Source organism: Thalassophryne amazonica, chromosome 2 (assembly GCF_902500255.1).
Source record: "Thalassophryne amazonica chromosome 2, fThaAma1.1, whole genome shotgun sequence".
Lineage (NCBI taxonomy): Eukaryota > Metazoa > Chordata > Actinopteri > Batrachoidiformes > Batrachoididae > Thalassophryne > Thalassophryne amazonica.
Window position 1 is genome coordinate 129,858,696 of NC_047104.1, and position 25,080 is coordinate 129,883,775.

Consider the following 25,080-nt stretch of genomic DNA (forward strand, 5'->3'; position numbering starts at 1 on the left):
TACCATTCCAATGAGATTTATAAAGATGACTGCCTGAAGAGAACATGTAAATTTCCACAGTCATTGATGATATGGGGCTGCATGTCAGGTAAAGGCACTGGGGAGATGGCTGTCATTACATCATCAATAAATGCACAAGTTTACATTGATATTTTGGACACTTTTCTTATCCCATCAATTGAAAGGATGTTTGGGGATGATGAAATCATTTTTCAAGATGATAATGCATCTTGCCATAGAGCAAAACTGTGAAAACATTCCTTGTAAAAAGACACATAGGGTCAATGTCATGGCCTGCAAATAGTCCGGATCTTAATCCAATTGAAAATCTTTGGTGGAAGTTGAAGAAAATGGTCCATGACAAGGCTCCAACCTGCAAAGCTGATCTGGCAACAGCAATCAGAGAAAGTTGGAGCCAGACTGATTTTTGTTTTTGATGATTCCATACTTTTTTCCTCAGAATTGAGTGAGTCCATATTTTTTCTCTCTGCTTGGTCTAAAAACGTAACCGTTACTGACTGCCACAATTTTTTTTTCCTGATTTCTTATAGTGTTTCTTAAAGCTAGAAAGTTGCCATTTGAAATGACTTTAGTTTTGTGTCATGTCTGTGATCTGCTTTTTTTCTACAAAATTAAACAACTGAATAAACATCCTCTGAGGCCGGTGATTCCATAGTTTTTGCCAGGGGTTGTAGTTTATCTTAAACATCAAATACAGCAGAGTGTCTGTGAGTGCTGCTGTCTTACGGCACTCTGGCAAACACTGTCGACGGTGCTGCTGCGATCTCCACGTCCAATCCTCATCAGACAGTGAAGCGTGCGGCCTTTGCGGTGCAGGCCGGAGCAGTGAGCCTCGATCTCGGCCCTGCAGTGCAGAATGATCTCTGGACTAAGAGAGAAATCCTCCATCAGCATCCGGCGGTAGTCCAGCATCTCTCCCTGACATTCTCCGCTGACCGTACGACCTACACACAACAAGGAGAAAAGAGTCTGTCAGTCAGCAGAGGAAAAGAAAAAAAAAAAAACAGAATCTCCCTTAGCTCAGCCACCCACCACGGTGCACAGCGGCCTCCAGGCACAGCAGGAGGTACGACAGCCGGGCCTCACGGGCTCGTGGCAGGTTGGTGTCCAGACTGCAGCGCTGCTTCTTCAGATCGAGCTTGCAGGCTTTTGCTAGAGAGTAGCTGACCTTGTAGTCCTGCGAGATTAGCTTCTGGCGTGTGGTCAGAGCATCGCGACACTTTGGGAAAGGGAGAGGGAAGTGTTAAGTGATCCAACATGCTCAAAAACACACTTGAGTTTAGTCATTTAATGGCTGAATGAGAGTCTTCTTTGTACCTTCTCTGACATGGCATCTTCAAACTTATGATTGAAAAGACACTTGTAGACTTTTCCTTCTCCTGCTTGAATCTGTGGTGAAGAAGGAGACAAGTGAGACAAACAAAAAGACATATTTTAGTCTTTTCCCCATTTTGATAACACCACACCTTTTAGATCAGTGATGTCGTGTACCATATTTCCTTTCTTTTCCAATCTGTGCTCAGACCTGACGCCTAAACGAGCAAGGCCTTTATTCAAGGTGGCGATTATTAACAAAATGCTGCTCGCTGCCTGCACTGTAATATGGTGTTAAGTTTCACACATATCCTTTGGTGTGGTGAAACAAAGACAACCGCTTCAGATCAGAGCCCTCTGCGGGGCAGTGAACCCTCCCTGGAGCCTGACACACACCTGCTAAATGATGGAGACTGCATGGGCTGTGATTTGCCACTTTTTTGTTTTCACTCCTTCCTCTCCCGTCATATTTTAATAGTTTTGCAGTGCGCACAGTGATTATATTTCGATCATGGATCAAATACGTTTGGCAGAAAAGTCCGTAAATATGACCAACTTTACAACACACAGTCAGAAAAAGACATTTTCATGGAGAGAAATTGCACGTACTGCAGGTTTGGAGGTTGATGATTGTATAAAGAAGTGAAGCTCGTTGAGGGACAAATTAGTAGAGAAAAAAGCCACTGTTCCTGTGGTAAATTGCATTAAGATGCGAGAGACAACTTTAAAAGGGTCACGCGAAGGTACCACTCTGCAGCGGACTTAGAAAACAAAGAATGACTCCACCAAATGTAATCGTTTTAATGAGCATATTATCCGACGCTTATTTCAGGCAGACCTTTATTTATTTATTTTTTAAAGATGAGGTTTTCCCGATTCAAGGTCAGGCGTCTAATCAAGGAAATACGGTAGGTTACTGTCATGAGTATTCTTTGATGATCTCACCAATCTGATTAATCTTAAGAAAAGGTCCGGGATTCAATACACACAAAAATGTAATGGATGGTTCCTTGACCAATCCCCATAATTGTTTGCGGGGTGAATAAAAACCCAACTACATATTTGCACTATGGTGTCGTTTTCTTGTGAATCCTGCAACTCACCATTTGGTGAGTTAAGTTTACCGACATGATGGAAGCAAATCTTCAAATGCATTCAAAAACGTAAAGATGTTATGTTCCTCTATGCTCTGATGCTGTCCGTCTCTCTGTCTCCCTCTGTTCCTTCCAGTGTCACTACTGATTGCTGACTGTGGACACCTGTGGCTGCTGTCACACCTGCAACTCATCAACCAGTCTGCTTAAACCCAGGACTTCCTCTCCAGCTTCGCCAGATTATTTTGTCTTCCATGTAGTACTGCTGCAAAGTTTGTTTGTGAAATGTCACATCCAGCACATACAAGCAAGTTTCTTACAGTGTGGCAGAATCTTTCCCGGTCATCTCTACAAGAGAAGTAAAGGTGTCGGTCGAGGTGGAAATCATCTGAAGACAACTCTGCAACCCGCAGGATCGCCTTCCGACACTCCTCTTTGATTGAATGAGCCTGTTCCTGCTGCTCTGCCTCCCTCACCATCGCCTTCTCCAGACAAGCGATCACCTCACCCTGGGAATGAACATCCTGAAAAAGGGACAGAGCGGTGAGAGACGGGAACAAAGAGAATAGAGAATGTGAAAATGAGTAGAGAGGAGGAAGAAAGAAGTGTTGATTAGTGAAGAAAAGAGCGAACAGCAATAAAAGAATGTGAAGAGCAAAAAGTAGAAGATAAAAGAAGAGGGGGAAAAGAAGTACGAAAAAGAAAGCAAGGTGTGAACAAGAGCAATAGAAAGAAATATTGAATATTAATCCTGAATATTATGGCAATGTGTGGAGCAGTGCTTCGTTCAGCACACGCACAAACTGGAGTTTTCTTACTCTTCTCTCCTCTCTGGCCGGAGCAATTACAAGGGGAAAATAACATGACTTTCCCTTTATCATTTGATGGAAAATGTACAACCTAAACCAATCAAAAATTATCACTGACGCACGTATTTGGTTGTGGAGTCGCTACGTTCAACACACGTGTGAATGTCTTCCTCTTTTGCCCTCTCTGTCTGGGGGGGGGGGACAACTTCCCTTTTATCATTGGTGGAAAAACGCATGATGTAAACCAATCAAAATGACCAACCCCATGTGGGTTGATTACCACATGGCCGCCTTGGGACAACTGTTTGTTGTGATTTGGCGCTATATACATGTGCTCTGATGTCACTGTTTATCTCCATAGGAACTACCCAAACAATCTTTCATACAAACTGTTTAAAGGGACATTACAGCGTTGTGGTGGAAATTCCGGCAATAGTGTGGGACAACTACATTTTGTTTAAAAAAAATCACAACAGTTGTATGACACTGAATACCCCAATTATGTTTTGATTATTTTACTGATATTTTATTCAGAGATATTTTAAAACATTAGAAAAAAATGTTTCTTTACCATTCATTTTTATCAATGAAGATCAAAAGTCTGGGTGTGGGACAAGCACAAAACGGCAATATTTGCATATAATGATGCTGAAAAAAGGTGAAAAAGTCATCATAGACTACTAGAACAAATTTCTTAACACACTTTCATTATAAAGATAACTATAAAAGTGTGAAATTTCCCCTTTTTTCTGTTTTTCATACAATATGATCAAAGGACATAATAAGTGCCCGTAGTCTAAGAATCACCCACAAATAATGAATGTTTATGAGTTCAATGGTACAAATATTTCATGAGGTGAAAGCTCGAACATACCATTCAACATTCATTATTTGTTTTATATAACGGCTAAAATAGATCCTTGTCATTTGATAGTTTATTAATTTAAAAACAACAGAAAAGGGACTTACATTTTGGTGTTCCACTGTAATGTGTAGTCCAGTGATGCTGTGCACTGACTTTGGACTTCCATAAAAAAAAAAAAGACTGGATTTTGTGTGTGTGTATGTTACAAGCAGCGTCAGTTAGCTCAATCAAATCATCGTGTCGTTGTCCGCACACACACACACACACACAACCTCGGTCGACTGTGTACGTCCTCAGTGCAGCGAAAAAACAGATCACGTCAGAAATGAGTCCAGCTTTTCTTCTTTCTTCCTGCTAACAGCCTCCAGACAGCACAGTGAAATTGTTGTGTGTGTGTGTGTGTGTATGTGTGAATTAGCAGCGTCAGTTAGCGCAATCAAATTATGTTCTGGGAGAGTTGTTGTCCCCCTCACGCACGCACAGATGCAACCTGGTTGGCGCTTGTGCGTGCGTGTACTACCAAAAAAAAAAGGCTGTGTACATCCTCAGTGCAGCAGGTAAAAAAAACAAAAAAAAAAAAAAACATCAGAAATGAGTCCAGCTTTTCTTTCTTCCTGCCAGCAGCCTCCAGACAGCATAGTGGATTTGTTTTGTGTGTGCATGCACACACGTGTTGTGTGCGCGCGAGCATGTGTGGCGCGCGTGCAGGAATCACGTGTGCGCATGTGTGTGCGTGTAGAGTGCAATGGTACCAAACATATGGAACCAAATTTGCACTCTAAATGGAACCAAGCTTCACTCTAAATACAATGCAACACAAATGGGATGAATTAATCCATCTCATGTGACATACAAAGCACCAATCAAATGACAAGGATTCACTCAGCCATTATATAAATGGAAATAAAAGCTACTTTAAAGATTTTGAGCTTTATTCACTTTTTAAATGCACTGCTATTATTTTGAACACAAGCGTACATTTCTTCGTCCAAAGGGATTGATAACAAAATGTTAGGAATATTGGCATTTTTTATGTATGTATCAGCGATATATCAGTATTTTTTTTTACTATCTAATGTCAGTATTGCCCCCAAGAAATCCATGTCAGTCAGGCTTTAATCAGGGTATCCAGCCATACTTTTCCCTTTTTGCACATGTACATGTCCACCAGTAATGTGCAGGCCCATTCATAAACAACCCAAACTCAGATGCTTTACTTTAACCTGACTGCGACTTGAACTGCAAAAAGGTTTTGCCTTTAGTGCAGAGAACACAACCAGCACTCTCACAGTCCTCATGAACAACCAAATACTCTCCAAATACCTACCACACCTTTTTTTTAAGTTAAAAAATTCTTTAATTCTCCCTTTTCAACTACAGCACAGCCTGCATGTCCACTCTCCAATCACACAGGTGCATGTTTTCTTGAGTGTAGTTATTCAACCAATGACCCAAATATTAGGCTTGTAATCATGGGTGACAGCAGGAACCTGCTAATTTCAGATCGGCCTGTGAGTCACTTGTGTCCATGGGTTCGACACTTAAGGCACTGATTGACTTCACAGGATTTTCCACCAGATATTAACAAAATTCCTCATAATTATGTTAGTATGTCTAATTATGTATGACCTCAGAAAATGGAAGGTCTATGGACAGAAATGGGTGTAATTCCAAAATGGTTAACACAATATTTTTGTTAAAGCCCTTGAAATACATTAAAACATGACAAACATATCGTGATTGTTTCATTTCAAATAAATTGTGGTGGTATTCAGCGGCAAAATTATAAAAATGATCACTGCCCAAATACTTATGTACCAGACTGTGTAACATGAAACAGAAAAAGTGTACAACTCCAAGAGCTCAACTAAACTACAAGTCTTTGGAGCAGTCTAGTAGTTTTAATAAAAAGAAAATCTGATGTCCAACATTAGATGTGGAACACACACACACACACACACACACACACACACACACACACACACACACACACACAGTTCACCTTGTGTGCCACGTTGATGCTGCCACAGTGCAGGTTGTTGATGTCTTCTTTGCATTTGTCCATGAAGCCACAGATCAGTCTGTAGTCACTGAAGATGATGCTGGTCATCTTCGTGATGTACTGGTTACACTGGTATTCACTGATGTTGCCACGATGATCGACCAGACAGGAGAGCAGGTAGCCCCTCCCACGCTCCTCCTCATTGCACTCCTTTAACTGAAGGTATTAAACGGTTAACACGTTGCAACAACAGCAATATGCCAAACTGAGCTTTGGACAAAAGAATGTGATGAAAAATGTACATCTTAAAAATAACTTATCCAGGGAACCTTCAATGATTTGTTGTCCCCTCTAACATTTGTCTAAAGCCCTTGAGGGCCCCGTCACACTAGAGCACTAATGCCGTGCGAATCACAGGAATTGGAAAAACAAACAGAATTTGAGCTGCATTTGTACAGGACAGACATTCATACAGACATATACGAATACGATATCAACACCCAAGACGTAGTACGACGCCGGCTCGAATAATTTGCTCAATTCGAAGTGCAGCAGCTCACGAATTCAAGTCAGCTACCCAGAGTGCAGGTCGCATGCAGCGCACCATAAAAGACGAAACATGACAATGTAATAAAATAAGAGAAAGGAGCAAGAAAACAATGAGCCCAGCAGGAAACCCCATGTCAGCAGTATGCAGCTGGCATATGCAGAAAGCACCTCCACCTCTCTCTCTCTCTCACACACTCTCCCTGGAAATCAGCTGTTCACGGGGGTGCGGCAGGTGTGCACTGTGGTCCAACAGAGTCCTGCACGGGACTAATATCTCCGTCCTGCTCCATCACATTCATTTTGTGTCTCCTCCCGTCTCGTTGGGGAAAACACGTCATCTAGGCTATAAATAACGTGGTTCATGTGGTTGATTGTTGTGATTCCCTGGCCTGCATGTATCTCTTGTTGGCACACATACACGCAGCTAAGTGATCATTCCAACCGGCCACACGTTCGCACAGCGTTGCGATCAGCTGTTGTTCTGGCTGGGTTGAAAGGAGCAGGAGTCCATGAATTTGCCAGTTGCCTGCACAAAGTGCAGGTGGCCCTGAGGCATGCTGCACCTCGCACGGCTCTGAGATGCACACACTTGCCCACCTGACCGGCCTGTTTTCTCTTTTCTTTTTATTCTACAAATAATGATTAAATAAAAAGGATATATAAAAATAAAAACAGCCAGGTGGGCAAGTCTGTGCATCTCAAAGGCACGTGGCACCTCGCACAGCTCTGAGATGCACTGATGCAGTGCCTGTGATCACAGTATAACATCCAGATTGAGCAGGTAATCACACATCCATTGTCAGTCCACCTCATGTGTCAGAGGATTCATCTGTATTATCATGTCATCATGGCTGTTAGACCCCGTCCACATGGTCACAGTACGTGTCAACGTGTCATGGAGTCACGCTAATGCACACCACCTGTGATCGCGGTATAATGTCCAAAATTAGCATGCAATCACACATCCATTGCCAGTCCACCTCATGTGTCAGAGGATTCATCTGTACAACCCCTGGCAAAAATTCTGGAATCACCGGCCTCGGAGGATGTTCATTCAGTTGTTTAATTTTGTAGAAAAAAGCAGATCACCTACATGACACAAAACTAATGTCATTTCAAATGGCAACATTCTGGCTTTAAGAAACACTATAAGAAATCAGGAAAAAAAATTGTGGCAGTCAGTAACGGTTATTTTTTTAGACCAAGCAGAGGGAAAAAAATATGGAATCACTTGATTCTGAGGAAAAAAATTATGGAATCATGAAAACAAAAGAACGCTCCAATACATCACTAGTATTTTGTTGCACCACCTCTGGCATTTATAACAGCTTGCAGTCTCTGAGGCATGGACTTAATGAGTGACAAACAGTACTCTTCATCAATCTGGCACCAACTTTCTCTGATTGCTGTTGCCAGATCAGCTTTGCAGGTTGGAGCCTTGTCATGGACCATTTTCTTCAACTCCCACCAAAGATTTTCAATTGGATTAAGATCCGGACTATTTGCAGGCCATGACATTGACCCTATGTGTCTTTTTGCAAGGAATGTTTTCACAGTTTTTGCTCTATGGCAAGATGCATTATCATCTTGAAAAATGATTTCATCATCCCCAAACATCCTTTCAATTGATGGGATAAGAAAAGTGTCCAAAATATCAACGTAAACTTGTGCATTTATTGATGATGTAATGACAGCCATCTCCCCAGTGCCTTTACCTGACATGCAGCCCCATATCATCAATGACTGTGGAAATTTACATGTTCTCTTCAGGTAGTCATCTTTATAAATCTCATTGGAATGGCACCAAACAAAAGTTCCAGCATCATCACCTTGCCCAATGCAGATTTGAGATTCATCACTGAATATGACTTTCATCCAGTCATCCACAGTCCACGATTGCTTTTCCTTAGCCCATTGTAACCTTGTTTTTTTCTGTTTAGGTGTTAATGATGGCTTTCGTTTAGCTTTTCTGTATGTAAATCCCATTTCCTTTAGGTGGTTTCTTACAGTTCGGTCACAGATGTTGACTCCAGTTTCCTCCCATTTGTTCCTCATTTGTTTTGTTGTGCATTTTCGATTTTTGAGACATACTGCTTTAAGTTTTCTGTCTTGACGCTTTGATGTCTTCCTTGGTCTACCAGTATATGTTTGACTTTAACAACCTTCCCATGTTGTTTGTATTTGGTCCAGAGTTTAGACACAGCTGACTGTGAACAACCAACATCTATTGCAACATTGCGTGATGATTTACTCTCTTTTAAGAGTTTGATAATCCTCTGCTTTGTTTCAATTGAAATCTCTCGTGTTGGAGCCATGATTCATGTCAGTCCACTTGGTGCAACAGCTCTCCAAGGTGTGATCACTCCTTTTTAGATTCAGACTAATGAGCAGATCTGATTTGATGCAGGTGTTAGTTTTGGGGATGAAAATTTACAGGGTGATTCCATAATTTATTCCTCAGAATTGAGCGAGTCCATATTTTTTCCCTCTGCTTGGTCTAAAAAAGTAACCGTTACTGACTGCCACAATTATTTTTCCTTGATTTCTTATAGTGTTTCTTAAAGCCAGAAAGTTGCCATTTGAAATGACTTTAGTTTTGTGTCATGTCTGTGATCTGCTTTTTTTCTACAAAATTAAACAACTGAATGAACATCCTCTGAGGCCGGTGATTCCATAATTTTTGCCAGGGGTTGTATTATGATGTCATCATGGCTGTTAGACCCCATCCACATGGCCGCAGTGTGTGTCAACGTGTCACGGAGACGCGCTGACTCGCTGTGACACACGGTGTATTCCATGTGATTGCGCAATGTTCACATCTAGTGCACATGATGATTGCGTGCCAAAGACACTGCACATTACAATATTTCCTTTGTGCACTGAACGTGTGTACACACACACACACACACGTCTGTGAGGTGTGCCTCCACCCAACAAGGCTGTGCAGAGGGTGACAGGAGAGTCATCACAGCTCTCACCACATAAGGTCACAGGGGAAAGCTTTACGTACTTCACAGACGTAAAAAAAGACAGTCGAATCTGATCTGCGCATTCACACCAAAACAAATTTGTAACCGTGAAAATGGATATCATGCGACTTTTGACTGTCCAGACTTGCAGCACAGATTCAGATTTAAACTGGATAGGCATATAAATCTGAATTTTACTGTTATTGAACGTAACCCAAGTTGCTTTGCCCCTCACTGGGCTCAAACTCAGTCTCCACCATGGTAGGCAGAGTTCTAACAATCCATGCTACAATCTGTGGGCTCTATCGTCTGTCGCAAGAACTTTTTTGGCCTTGGGGAGTGAAGTTTACTTCACTGCACAGCACCACCTGCTAGCTACCGTTATATGAAGAAGATCTTCAGCTTATGCCAATAAGGATGTAGGTTTTTTTTTTTGGGGGGGGGGGGGGGGGGTGTTGCCCATCAGGTAAGATACCAATTCCCTTTCTGCTGTTGAGTCTGTGCCAGCTATAGCAAAGGAAAATAAAAGCAATAAATGTAATCCCCCAAAGGCAGAAAATTCTGGGGTTATCATGCCGACACCGTCTCAGAGGAAGCAGCAGCCACGTTTTAGTGGGGAATTAACTTTGATTAAAAAAGGCCATTACTATAAATAATAATGAGCCCCTTGATTAGGCCTGAATGATTTTTAGAACATTTTAGCACTTTAGCAGCTTTTGGCCTTTTCAACCTTTTACCCAAATTTTTTCAAGAGTTAATTTTGTCAGCATTGGAATTTGTTTGAGTGTGGGGTAAATGAGAATTACCATTTAGCTACTATTCAGCTAGATTTAACCACTTAAATTCAGGACGGATGGTGGGCAGAGCCAGTGCCACGTAAGTCACGATTTTAAAAGTTGCATGCTGTAGTGATCACCCTCAACCCAAGTAATTCCATTTGTTAAGGGTGTATACCTGCTTTAAAAGGTGTGCTCACGTCTCTAAAATTTGATGAAACATTATACAATCACTTTTATATCAAGCATGAGACAAATTGCATCGTATCATATTCTTATAGAAAAACCTTTGTGTGCATTACATTTTTGCAGTTATTAAAGTCGGGGTAACTCACCTCAGCAATGCTGCTCTTGCAGACCTCCATGGCCACGGACTCAAACTTGAGATCTGTGGTCAGATTAAGTTTATAGTTCCACAGGAGCTGATGGAGGGATGAAAAAATTGGACATATTACATATTCATCTGCACACATGGATCTGCATCTAGTTTGTTCATAAGTTACAGCAATAAGGAATCTTAATTTCCACTCACAGGTTGCCATTCCCTTATGTGAAACTGTACAGTGAAAATGAAGTGAATCAGTAGATCTACAAAACAAATCCCCCACTTTGTACTCATTGCCACAAATGAGAGTGACTGAGGCACTTTTGATTGAGATATAATGCAGAATATACATTAAATGGACTTTTCATTATTAAATTCAAATGTCCACAAAATCCACAATCTGGATCAGACCTGGATCAAACTTTGTCATGTGATAGTGAGTGCCACTCTGCACCTCACTTTCAAATATGAGAGTGATTGGGGCACAGTTGATTAAGATATAATGTAAAATATACATTAAATGGCGCTTTCAATGTTAAATTTAAATGGCCCCAAAATCTGAAATCTGGATTAGGTCTGGATCAAACTCAATAAAGGATACCATCCTACAAAATGATCTCAAATATGAAAGAGATTTGATCTTTTTTGACAGAGTTATGAATTTTTGAAAAGTCTTCCAATTTTCTTGACTTTCACCTTTGACGTTGAAAACTAAATCAGTTCTTGCCTTTCAGGATATGAATCTTCCACAAAAATTTCCTAATGATATATATAAAAAAATTGTAGGCTCCAGGCTGTTCACAAACAAACAAACAAGCAGGGGTGAAAACATTACCAAACCTTAGGTAATAATAAGACTTATTCAGGGTGTTAAGTTTTCCCATATATACGTTGATTTTTTTTTTTTTTAAATCACAGTTTTGGTGCATCTCCTCTAACGAGGCCCACTTGAATTAATTCTTGATGGAACTGTCACACTTTAAATAGTCTCCATACTGCAGAACAATAGTTCCCTCCGTGATTTACTTGGTCATTTCAACACAATGTTGTTGTTCTCAGAACACCATGGACTTTGCATTAAAATTTGTAACATGTCTCATTGGCTGCTGCATGTTACATTTAAATTAAATTTCAGTCTCAGATGTTTGGGATTAAGATGTGCAAATGCAAGACTTCATATCCACTATGGCGTCTTATCTGAGACATTTCCAAAAACTTTACAAAAAATGCATTGTTCTGTGTCTGAAAGCCGACCCGGGGAACTCCAGAAAACAAAAATATACCAGAAAATGTTGCCACAGACAGAAAAAATAGACGTCTGGGAATTCCCAGAAGACTCGCATCACTGTAGTCATCTCTTGATCTCAAAGGCTGAAGACCCAGAGACATGAATGTCACTGCCGAGATCAGTGAATCAATTCAATGCAATTAATTTTTTATTTTTTTCCCTGTTAGGAACTTCACATATGAAGAACAACAGTGTGTATGCATATCACCTACACACTCACGCATAACACATCCAAAATACCGCATAGAACAATTTGCAGTGGAAATAAAATGTTCAACACACAATAAACAATAAATAGTTTTAAAAGTGTTAGAAAATATTTAAATACTTTAAAGAAGAGTGTTCAATCATTTTTAACTCTAATGGATGTGGACACAAAGCTTGACATGGCTCCCTTAGTCATGAAGGTAAGCGATCCGTGGCTCTTGACCTGCAACCTTCTAAGGGCAGTGTTCCACAAAACTCATCAGGCTTCAGCCCTTCAAATACAGCTGAGAACAAAACAAACCGTTCTGAAATGAGACATCGAACCCATGGAACGTATTGCTGTTGGGTCATTACTTTCCCCGCCCCTACCTCCTGTTGCAACCTGTATCCTTATTAGATAATATTAAATTATTATTATTATGAGCTGTTGAACTGGGCCACAGCCTGTGTCGCATATCTGAAGGCAGATGACACTAACTGCTGTGTTGTGTTCTGTGTGTGTGAGTGTAAGTGGTTCCTGCTCCAGTCTGATTGTTTTACTGCCCATTCTTATGATTTTATTTAATGGGTTCAGGTCTCTTAAAAGGGCTTGGTCCCATTCATTTAATTGGATTTACTTTGGCCTACGAATGCTCAGCCCCTCCGGTGTTGGTCTCTTAATTATCCCTAAAGTGCAGTCAAGGTTTTTATCATTATGGATCCATGTCTGTGGAAGAGTCTGCGTGAGGACGTGATGGGGTGTAGAGTGTTGATATTTTTAAGAGCAAAATTAAGAGCCATCTTTTTTTTTGTCTGACTTTTAAGTGATTTTTTTTAACCTTGTACAAGATCTTAATGATTTTTAATGAATGTTGTTTTTAAGCACAGAGTTACTGCACTGGGTGTGCATGTGTGCACGCACGTGTGTGTGTGTGTGTGTGTGTGTGTGTGTGTGTGGTGTGTGTGTGTGTGTGTGAATTGCCATGGGGAGTATGGGTTCTCTGGAGCTATTTTGTTGTAAAATAACTTTGCATTGAATATTACTTGTATGAAAAGTTCTATAAGTACTTAAGTTTAATTGATTTCAGAGTTTGGCTGGAAGGTGGGTCTGTGATCCATTAGTGTTCCACAGTATCTGTATGACACAACCTTTTGTATTTGTACTAGCTGATTATTCAGTGACAGATTGGAAATGCTGGGAGGATTTTCATGAAACCTAACAACCTTAGCAGGGCTCTGTCCAGAAATTTAGGGCATGATGGCGCTTGGGTGCCGAAGGTGTTTTTGTTATTCAAATGGAGGGCATCACACTACTCAGCCTCCCTGGTGAAGTCTACTCCAGGGTGCTGGAAAGGAGAGTTCGGCTGATAGTCGAACCTCTGACTGAAGAGGAATAATGAGGGTTCGGTCCTGGCCGACCAGCTCTTCACTCTCACAAGGATCCTGGAGAGGGCCTGGGAGTATGCCCATCCAATATACATGTGTTTTGTGGACTCGAAGAAAGAGTATGATCGGGTACCCCGGGAGCTACTGTGTGAGGTGCTGCAGGAGTATGGAGTAAGGGGGTCCCTTCTCAGGGCCACCCAATCTCTGTACTCACAAAGCGAGAGCTGTGTTCAGGTGCTCGACAGTAAGTCGGACTTGTTTCTGGTGGGGGATGGCCTCCGCCAGGGCTGCGCCTTGTCATCAATCCTGTTTGTGATATTCATGGACAGGATATTGAGGCGTAGTCAGGGGGAGGAGGGTTTACAGTTTGGTGGGCTCAGGGTGGACACGACCGTGTCTTTGATTCACGCACTACCATGCCCATCGTTGGGACAATCCCACCCGCTGTGTTCCCAGCTGGACGCCGTTCTTTGTTCTTCCACCTGCCACACGCTCTGCGCTGGACGCTGTGTATATAAAATAATTTTTTGTGTGGCGAATTAATTATTTTCTCTACAAACTGGCTGGTGAAAATGGCTCTAATCACTTCTCACAGAGGAGGCTTCAGCCGGTGCATTCGCGCACGTGCCTAACGAGCGAGAAAAAGCATTTTCAGCCGTCTAAAAAGGTAATTATTTGTCATGTTTACATGGTCATGGCTTGGTAAAACAGCTGTGTATGCTTTCCTTCTTGTATGCAGCTGTTAAAGTATGTGTATAACAGATTTAACTTCTTGTTATAATCATTCAGACAAGATGCGCTCTGATGCGATCCACTGACGTCACCACTCGCTCTGTTCACTTCTTTACTCCACTTGACAAGCTGCACATCGTGTTGGCGATTAGATCGCGCCACGTAGCACGATATTTGCATGTGAAAGATTTTTTGGAACATTTCAAAATTCTCTGTGCGCAATAGCACGCACCGGCACCCCTCTCACATTCAGTCTGCACCAGTTAAAGAAGAGTTTACTCTCCAGCACAACACAGGTCATGCCAGTGATTGAATCAAAGTCATGCTCATGTCACTGCACCTTTAGGAGGGTGTCTGGTGTCTCCCTTAGAAACAAGGTGAGAAGCATGGTCATCTGTGGTGAGCTTTTCTAACTTTTCTAACAAAACAACAACTGGGTATTTTACGAAAACGGGTCACCAATATGGTCAATTTTTAAATTTCCTAGTAAGGTGCTACAGATATGAATATACGGACCATGGGGAATACATAAGATCCACTATTGAGATAAGTCATGTTATACTTTTTTGGATGGGCTCACGGGAAAGCTATTTTTGTCGGCTATATTAGGACTCGAGTGCAAAACAAACATAAAGCGAATAATTGATGACTGTCACTTTATTGTTCAACTAAATTCAATCTCCTCATGGTTTAAGGCGCTAAGAGTGGTGCTTTCAAACAACATAACTGGAGTTTTATTTACTGAATAAATAGAAGTTTAGGGTTTAAATGTAACAGAGCGGGACACTACGGGATACATTCAACACCATATTTTTGGCATGCTCTCTGCAACCGTACTGAGTGATTAAGACACTGGTCTATAGGGGTAAATGAATTTTACCATGTGCCCATCAAATCAGAAGTAAATTCAGATAAATTAGTTGAAGTGATTTCTGTTTATTTTTACCAAAATAATATGAGTGAAGTGTCGCGCAGCTGAAAGGTTTTAGTCATGCTCATGCTCCCAAGAACCATTTTACTGAAAAAAGTCTGAAGGTCCTAAAGGACATGGTTAGATGGTGAGGAGCTTTTCCAGGCATGTGAGAGGCAAATAAAGAAAAATGCTTAAAAAGGTGGGGGAATTTGAGGGGGGGAGCTCCACCGCCCAGAAGCTGAAAGGTATTTGCCATGCTAATGCTCCCCTGAAGCATATACTCAAAATAAAGTCTGAAGGACCTAAATGACATGGTGAGATGCTGATGAGCTTCGCTCGATCATGTCCGTGACATATGCATATTACTTAGGTGCTGTGTGTCACAAATTTGGTGGGGTTTAGTGTACCCCTTTTCAGATAAAAACTTAAAAAAGAAAAATTCCAAGATAATTATGTTCTCTGTTATCACAGTTATTTTATCAATATACATAGAGACAATCATTTTATATTTTTTGCCTGCACATAGGGCTGTTCTGTTTTTACTGACCAATAATGTTGGCTTGTGTAATGGTGACCCCTTTTCATGAAGTGACCCAACTCAAACTGTGAAACAAATATTCTACTCCCCCTAAAGGAAAATATATATAACCCACAACATGACTCAAATGTGCAATACAAGACCGATCGATTCATGATATCTGACCTACTCATTTTTGTCACTGTCAGACCGATACTGATCCAAAATATCAGAATGGCAATCCCTAATCACAAACCCAGACATGCCGATGCCTCACTCGGTTTCTCAAGTCCTGCAACCAGGTATCCATTGATTCAGCAAAGATCACAGCATTGTCCACAAAGTCAAGGTCAGTCATCCTTTCCTTGCCAACAAAAGCATGTCGTTGGTTTCAACAACCCCAACCAACATCCAGGCCATGCAAGCACTGAACAGTGCAGGAGCCATTACACACCTCTGACAAAGACCAGTTTCTGCCTCCACTCCATTCAGTACTATCAGTATCTGTGTATAGGCAGGCTATGATGTCCAGCAACTTCTTGGGGGTCGCACAAATTCTCAGGATGTCCCAGAGAACAGTCTGAACTCTGAACAACTAAATTGAACATTTTGGGAAAATCAACACAGTCTGCAAAGAAGCACTGCTGATATTCACTCTTGAATTCTACGAGTACTCCCAGCCAGTGCCCAACCTACAAATAGCTCCTGTGTCAGTTCAAGCTGTAAATAATAAATTGTTAATGTAGCTAAAACTCAATTTGAAGCAGCTGCACTCGAGCAAATTACTACATTGATGACAGGAAGTTCATCTGACAGTTTACAGGAATACAGTTTAACACCCTCACATTAACTTTATTTGTCTCTATTAATATTTAATAAGTCCCTTTGTGCCTGCAGCATGTGTTAAACCACGAGGCTTTCTGTGCTAGGTATTACAAAAAGTGAAGCAATGACATCCAAAGCTACACAGTAGTATAGCTGCACATCATTATAAGGCTCCTTGATGTTTTTGGAATCCACCCCACCAAGTTTGATGTTATCTAGTGTAAGTCAGGTCTTCAGCTTTGGAAAAAAATCCTTCCATCATAGCAGAGGTACAAAATGTTCAGAGTTCACATTTACTGTGGATGAATTACTTACGTGGTTGCAGTCTGGAGCAATGTCAGTGTCCTGCAAACACAAACAAAGGTCAAAGTGTTGGCATTTTTTTTTTTTTTTTTGCAAATAACCACACATTTCAAAACACACAACAATAGATGTGGAAACTTTGATTACACATTAGCAATTTCACAAAGTCTGTGATTAACATGTCTATTAGACCCCATTCCTACCAGGCTGCTCAAGGAAGCCCTACCATTATTTAATGCTTCGATCTTAAATATGATCAATCTATCTTTATTAGTTGGCTATGTACCACAGGCTTTTAAGGTGGCAGTAATTAAACCATTACTTAAAAAGCCATCACTTGACCCAGCTATCTTAGCTAATTATAGGCCAATCTCCAACCTTCCTTTTCTCTCAAAAATTCTTGAAAGGGTAGTTGTTAAACAGCTAACTGATCATCTGCAGAGGAATGGTCTATTCGAAGAGTTTCAGTCAGGTTTTAGAATTCATCATAGTACAGAAACAGCATTAGTGAAGGTTACAAATGATCTTCTTATGGCCTCAGACAGTGGACTCATCTCTGTGCTTGTTCTGTTAGACCTCAGTGCTGCTTTTGATACTGTTGACCATAAAATTTTATTACAGAGATTAGAGCATGCCATAGGTATTAAAGGCACTGCGCTGCAGTGGTTTGAATCATATTTATCTAATAGATTACAATTTGTTCATGTAAATGGGGAATCTTCTTCACAGACTAAGGTTAATTATGGAGTTCCACAAGGTTCTGTGCTAGGACCAATTTTATTCACTTTATACATGCTTCCCTTAGGCAGTATTATTAGACAGCATTGCTTAAATTTTCATTGTTACGCAGATGATACCCAGCTTTATCTATCCATGAAGCCAGAGGACACACACCAATTAGCTAAACTGCAGGATTGTCTTACAGACATAAGGACATGGATGACCTCTAATTTCCTGCTTTTAAACTCAGGTAAACTGAAGTTATTGTACTTGGCCCCACAAATCTTAGAAACATGGTGTCTAACCAGATCCTTACTCTGGATGGCATTACCCTGACCTCTAGTAATACTGTGAGAAATCTTGGAGTCATTTTTGATCAGGATATGTCATTCAAAGCGCATATTAAACAAATATGTAAGATTGCTTTTTTGCATTTACGCAATATCTCTAAAATGAGAAAGGTCTTGTCTCAGAGTGATGCTGAAAAACTAATTCATGCATTTATTTCCTCTAGGCTGGACTATTGTAATTCATTATTATCAGGTTGTCCTAAAAGTTCACTGAAAAGCCTTCAGTTAATTCAAAATGCTGCAGCTAGAGTACTGACGGGGACTAGAAGGAGAGAGCATATCTCACCCATATTGGCCTCTCTTCATTGGCTTCCTGTTAATTCTAGAATAGAATTTAAAATTCTTCTTCTTACTTATAAGGTTTTGAATAGTCAGGTCCCTTCTTATCTTAGGGACCTCATAGTACCATATCACCCCAATAGAGCGCTTCGCTCTCAGACTGCAGGCTTACTTGTAGTTCCTAGGGTTTGTAAGAGTAGAATGGGAGGCAGAGCCTTCATCTTTCAGGCTCCTCTCCTGTGGAACCAGCTCCCAATTCGGATCAGGGAGACAGACACCCTCTCTACTTTTAAGATTAGGCTTAAAACTTTCCTTTTTGCTAAAGCTTATAGTTAGGGCTGGATCAGGTGACCCTGAACCATCCCTTAGTTATGCTGCTACAGACTTAGACTGCTGGGGGGTTCCCATAATGCATTGAGTGTTTCTTTGTCTTTTTGCTCTGTATGCACCACTCTGCATTTAATCATTAGTGATTGATCTCTGCTCCCCTCCACAGCATGTCTTTTTCCCGGTTCTCTCCCTCAGCCCCAACCAGTCCCAGCAGAAGACTGCCCCTCCCTGAGCCTGGTTCTGCTGGAGGTTTCTTCCTGTTAAAAGGGAGTTTTTCCTTCCCACTGTTGCCAAGTGCTTGCTCACAGGGGGTCGTTTTGACCGTTGGGGTTTTTCCGTATTTATTGTATGGCTTTGCCTTACAATATAAAGCGCCTTGGGGCAACTGTTTGTTGTGATTTGGCGCTATATAAATAAAATTGATTTGATTTGATTTTGATTAGATGTAATAATACAGGAATAACGGCAACTAATATTGCATCTGCACTAAAATTTACATCATATAAACAGCTCAGGTACAGTTCAGTGCAGTGGATATGAAAACACATCATCAGCTATATCGCTTATATTGCAAATTCCTACCACGGGGAGAATTTGCACCAATAGAATGATAATGATATGCCAGTGTATTACATGTTTCAAACTACTGGACATTATGTCAATCTTGTCAGAATATATACAAATAATCCAATCTCTTTTTTTTGTTGAGCCCTTCAGATCTACAGTATTACACTTGAAGGCAGTCAAACCTAAAAGTAAAGAAGTGCAATGAAGAAAGAACCAATGATTAATTGCAATGATGACAAGTCAGAATTACAATGACAACCGCTTGAAATAGAATTTCAGGTAGTTAAAATAGCGACTCTCTGTAAGTAGAAGCACAAGTAGGTGATTACTGTCTGCCAGCAGCCATTGAAGCAAAATAGCAAGAAAACGCAGTAAAACGGTGCAGTGACTGTGGCGTGTAAACTGCTGTGAGAACAAGTCATTGTTTTATGTAATTGTGATTTGGAAGACATCGCTGGCATGTCTTGTTCCAGAGCATAAAACTGTGACAAATTAACCATCTGTGCCTAAACAGCAACCAAACTCTGCTTTGAATTTTTTTTATGAGCCGTTTGCTGTTTCAGAGGGTCATAAGATTGTTCCAAAGCTGAAGCAGCATAACAACCTCTCTTTAACACTGAACACGAGTCCCTTCAGCTGCTCCCTTGTTTTGCACTTGGGATCGCCACAGAAAATCCGAGGAGGATCTAGATGTTGATTTGGCACAAGTTTTACGCCGGATGCTCTTCCTGATGCAACTCCACATTACAGGGAGAAATGTGGCCACATGGGGAAATGTGGCTGGGGTGGGGTTTGAACCGGGAACCTTCCACACTGAAACCAAGTACATTAACCACTTGACCATCACTCTGAACAAATTTCCAAAAATTCATAACTGTCAAAAAAGATCACATTTCTTTCATATTTGACAGCTTTATGTAGGATGGTATCCTTTATTGGCTGCGAAAGTTTGATCCAGTTTACAGATTTTGTGGCCATTTAAATTTATCATTGAAAACCCATTTAATGTATATTTTACATTATATCTTAATCAAACGTGCCCCAATCACTCTCGTATTTGAAAGTAAGGTGCAGACTGGCACTCTCTATCACCTGATAAAGTTTGATATGAATCTGACTGATTGCGGATTTTATGGACATTTGAATTTAATACCGAGAAGCCCATTTGCTGTACATTTTGCATTATATCCCAATCAAAAGTGCCTCAATCACTCTAATTTTTCTGTTATGAATTTACCTACACCACCAAAATTGGATGGAGGTTCCAATTTTATGCCTGTTTATCTTCCAGTTATCAGTCGGAAACCAAGTGCCAAAAACAGCGACAAATTGTGCTCCGTGTTGATAACCATTCGTAAGATTCAGGCGGTTTTCGATGGCTTCCAGTCGAGTGAGTATCCGAGAAATTGTTTAACAGCTGGGCATGTTCAAATTTGTCCTGTAATGCTTCCAACGCAGGTGTTTTACTGTGGCGCCGCGGGATGAGCGGCTGGGTGCGGACGCGCGAATCCGTCCGCACGTCTTTCATTACAAAATCTCCTGTAACAGTGGAATGTCCGGATAAACTGCTGATCCCGAGCTCTTCTGAAACTTCTCTGTTATCTCACGACATCTTGGGTCAACAGAGGCTTAAATGTGGAAGTTTTCAACTCGAAACAGGCTGACGACGGTGGCTCGGGGCGTGGCGCGCCGTCCGGCTCCGTGGGCAGTCCTTAAAGCAACAGTAACACTCCATAATCTCTCATCAGCCGTTAAAGTTTTCACCGAAAACCATCTGAATTTCTCGAATGGTGTCCACTTGGATGTGCCTTACAGTTTCTGAAAAAATTTTGATCAAGCAAACACCAGTCTCTCAGGAAGAAGTCAGACAAAGGAATTCCGACGAGGGGGGTGGACCAGTGCTCACTCAAAGCCTGCCCACAGGCGAATGATGCAACTGACAGGTGTGAAAAAACTCACGCATGCGCACAAGGGTTCAAGCTTGTCTGACGCAATCACACGTGATTCAAATCCATATAGTTTATGAAAAAATAAAAAGGTCGGTTTCTTTTCTAATAGAGCTCGTAAATGTATTATTTGCCAGAAAAGCTTGGGCGATAAGACTGTCAGCAACCCCAATGGGCGAAAACGAATACATGAGGCAAGTGAGGTCCACCATAACAGTGTTTCTAAGAGACTTAAGCTAATTAAAGGGGACGGCTTTGTGTATCATATGACTGACCAATGTTACAGAACATACATTACGATGTCCAAAAAAGTAAGCAGACGTAGTTCTATTCAAGAACCTTCAGCTTCCGATCAGAATGTGAAAGAGGACAGAAGTTCCCGTCATCAGGCTACCCGTCATCAACCAAGGACCGAAATGACATCAACTGCTTTACGTGATGTGAAATGCATCATATGCGATCAAAAATCACATAATAAGGTGTATAAAAAATATCGAATTTGTGAATCCAGTCGTGCAAAATCATTTCTCAGTGCAGCTGCTTCTGTGAACTCTGAGAGCTTCTCCGGCCTCTACTGGTGGTTGGCTCTCACTGCGGTATTGTATCACTTCCTGTTCCGGAGCACAGCGGTGTTTTGCTGTATCTGTTAGCTGTTTAATCTGCGCAGTTAGATTGATCTAGTTAACTAGATAACGATTTGTTTCACAGTGTAATTTTCATGTGCCTTAACTAAAGCACTCCCTCTGCTGAATCACCTCTAAATTATTTACACATTATTCACTTTGTGAGTTTTTAGGAATCCGCTAACTTAGCGCAGCTACTAGCTGTTAGCCGGTTTAGCATGGTGGCTTCTCCTGTCTCTCCCGCACTTTTCTGCTCTGGGTGTGAAATGTTTAGTTATTCCTCGGCCTCCTTTAGCAGTAATGGTACTTGTAATAAGTGTAGCTTATTCGTAGCTTTGGAGGCCAGGCTTGGCGAATTGGAGACTCGGCTCCGCACCTTGGAAAATCCTACAGCTAGCCAGGCCCCTGTAGTCGGTGCGGACCAAGGTAGCTTAGCCGCCGTTAGTTTCCCTCCGGCAGATCCTGAGCAGCCGGGAAAGCAGGCCGACTGGGTGACTGTGAGGAGGAAGCGTAGTCCTAAACAGAAGCCCCGTGTACACCGCCAACCCGTTCACATTTCTAACCGTTTTACCCCACTCTGCGACACACCCGCCGAGGATCAAACTCTGGTTATTGGCGACTCTGTTTTGAGAAATGTGAAGTTAGCGACACCAGCAACCATAGTCAATTGTCTTCCGGGGGCCAGAGCAGGCGACACTGAAGGAAATTTGAAACTGCTGGCTAAGGCTAAGCGTAAATTTGGTAAGATTGTAATTCACGTCGGCAGTAATGACACCCGGTTACGCCAATCGCCAAAATTAACATTGACTCGGTGTGTAACTTTGTAAAAACAATGTCAGACTCTGTAGTTTTCTCTGGGCCCCTCCCCAATAGAACCGGGAGTGACATGTTTAGCCGCATGTTCTCCTTGAATTGCTGTCTGTCTGAGTGGTGTACAAAAAATGAGGTGGGCTTCATAGATAATTCGCAAAGCTTCTGGGGAAAACCTGGTCTTGTTAGGAGAGACGGCATCCATCCCACTTTGGATGGAGCAAAATAATATAGCACCTTCAACTGCACCACAGACTAAAACAGTTAAATGTGGTCTATTAAACATTAGACCTCTCTCTTCTAAGTCCCTGTTAGTAAATGATATAATAATTGATCAACACATTTATTCTGCCTTACAGAAACCTGGTTACAGCAGGATGAATATGTTAGTTTAAATGAGTCAACACCCCCGAGTCACACTAACTGCCAGAACGCTCGTAGCACGGGCCGAGGCAGAGGATTAGCAGCAATCTTCCACTCCAGCTTATTAATTAATCAAAAACCCAGACAAAGCTTTAATTCATTTGAAAGCTTGACTCTTAGTCTTGTCCATCCAAATTGGAAGTCCCAAAAACCAGTTTTATTTGTTATTATCTATCGTCCACCTGGTCATTACTGTGAGTTTCTCTGTGAATTTTCGGACCTTTTGTCTGACTTAGTGCTTAGCTCAGATAAGATAATTATAGTGGGCGATTTTAACATCCACACAGATGCTGAGAATGACAGTCTCAACACTGCATTTAATCTATTGTTAGATTCGATTGGCTTTGCTCAAAATGTAAATGAGTCCACCCACCACTTTAATCATACCTTAGATCTTGTTCTGACTTATGGTATGGAAATTGAAGACTTAATAGTATTCCCTGAAAACCCCCTTCTGTCTGATCATTTCTTAATAACATTTACATTTACTCTGATGGACTACCCAGCAGTGGGGAATAAGTTTCATTACAGTAGAAGTCTTTCAGAAAGCTCTGTAAGTAGGTTTAAGGATATGATTCCTTCTTTATGTTCTCCAATGCCATATACCAACACAGGGCAAAGTAGCTACCTAAACTCTGTGAGTGAGATAGATTATCTTGTCAATTGTTTTCTATCCTCATTGAGGACAACTTTGGATGCTGTAGCTCCTCTGAAAAAGAGAGCCTTAAATCAGAAGTGCCTGACTCCGTGGTATAGCTCAAAAACTCGCAGCTTAAAGCAGATAACCCATAAGTTGGAGAGGAAATGGCATCTCACTAATTTAGAAGATCTTCACTTAGCCTGGAAAAAGAGTCTGTTGCTCTATAAAAAAAGCCCTCCGTAAAGCTAGGACATCTTACTACTCATCACTAATTGAAGAAAATAAGAACAACCCCAGGTTTCTTTTCAGCACTGTAGCCAGGCTGACAAAGAGTCAGAGCTCTATTGAGCCGAGTATTCCTTTAACTTTAACTAGTAATGACTTCATGACTTTCTTTGCTAATATAATTTTAACTATTAGAGAAAAAATTACTCATAACCATCCCAAAGACATATCGTTCTCTTTGGCTGCTTTCAGTGATGCCGGTATTTGGTTAGACTCTTTCTCTCCGATTGTTCTGTCTGAGTTATTTTCATTAGTTACTTCCTCCAAACCATCAACATGTCTATTAGACCCCATTCCTACCAGGCTGCTCAAGGAAGCCCTACCATTAATTGATGCTTCGATCTTAAATATGATCAATCTATCTTTACTAGTTGGCTATGTACCACAGGCTTTTAAGGTGGCAGTAATTAAACCATTACTTAAAAAGCCATCACTTGACACAGCTATCTTAGCCAATTATAGGCCAATCTCCAACCTTCCTTTCTCTCAAAATTCTTGAAAGGGTAGTTGTAAAACAGCTAACTGATCATCTGCAGAGGAATGGTCTATTTGAAGAGTTTCAGTCAGGTTTTAGAATTCATCATAGTACAGAAACAGCATTAGTGAAGGTTACAAATGATCTTCTTATGGCCTCAGACAGTGGACTCATCTCTGTGATTGTTCTGTTAGACCTCAGTGCTGCTTTTGATACTGTTGACGATAAAATTGTATTACAGAGATTAGAGCATGCCATAGGTATTAAAGGCACTGCGCTGCGGTGGTTTGAATCATATTTATCTAATAGATTACAATTTGTTCATATAAATGGCGAATCTTCTTCACAGACTAAGGTTAATTATGGAGTTCCACAAGGTTCTGTGCTAGGACCAATTTTATTCACTTTATACATGCTTCCCTTAGGCAGTATTATTAGACAGCATTGCTTAAATTTTCATTGTTATGCAGATGATACCCAGCTTTATCTATCCATGAAGCCAGAGGACACACACCAATTAGCTAAACTGCAGGATTGTCTTACAGACATAAAGACATGGATGACCTCTAATTTCCTGCTTTTAAACTCAGATAAAACTGAAGTTATTGTACTTGGCCCCACAAATCTTAGAAACATGGTGTCTAACCAGATCCTTACTCTGGATGGCATTACCCTGACCTCTAGTAATACTGTGAGAAATCTTGGAGTCATTTTTGATCAGGATATGTCATTCAAAGCGCATATTAAACAAATATGTA

The 25,080-nt window shown here is 41.0% G+C and overlaps 1 protein-coding gene across 1 annotated transcript in view; it reads right to left on the reverse strand.

Moving 5' to 3' along the window:
- The window catches only part of LOC117530322 (Golgi apparatus protein 1-like), an 83,323-nt gene that overhangs the window by 50,568 nt on the left and 7,675 nt on the right, over positions 1-25,080 (reverse strand). Inside the window, exons 2-8 of the mRNA XM_034193199.1 lie at positions 16,887-16,916; positions 10,735-10,821; positions 6,106-6,321; positions 2,750-2,953; positions 1,339-1,410; positions 1,054-1,240; positions 748-965 (exon numbers count right to left, since the gene is read on the reverse strand). Coding sequence (XP_034049090.1) covers positions 748-965; positions 1,054-1,240; positions 1,339-1,410; positions 2,750-2,953; positions 6,106-6,321; positions 10,735-10,821; positions 16,887-16,916 — 1,014 coding nt within the window. The remainder of the gene's footprint in view (positions 1-747; positions 966-1,053; positions 1,241-1,338; positions 1,411-2,749; positions 2,954-6,105; positions 6,322-10,734; positions 10,822-16,886; positions 16,917-25,080) is intronic.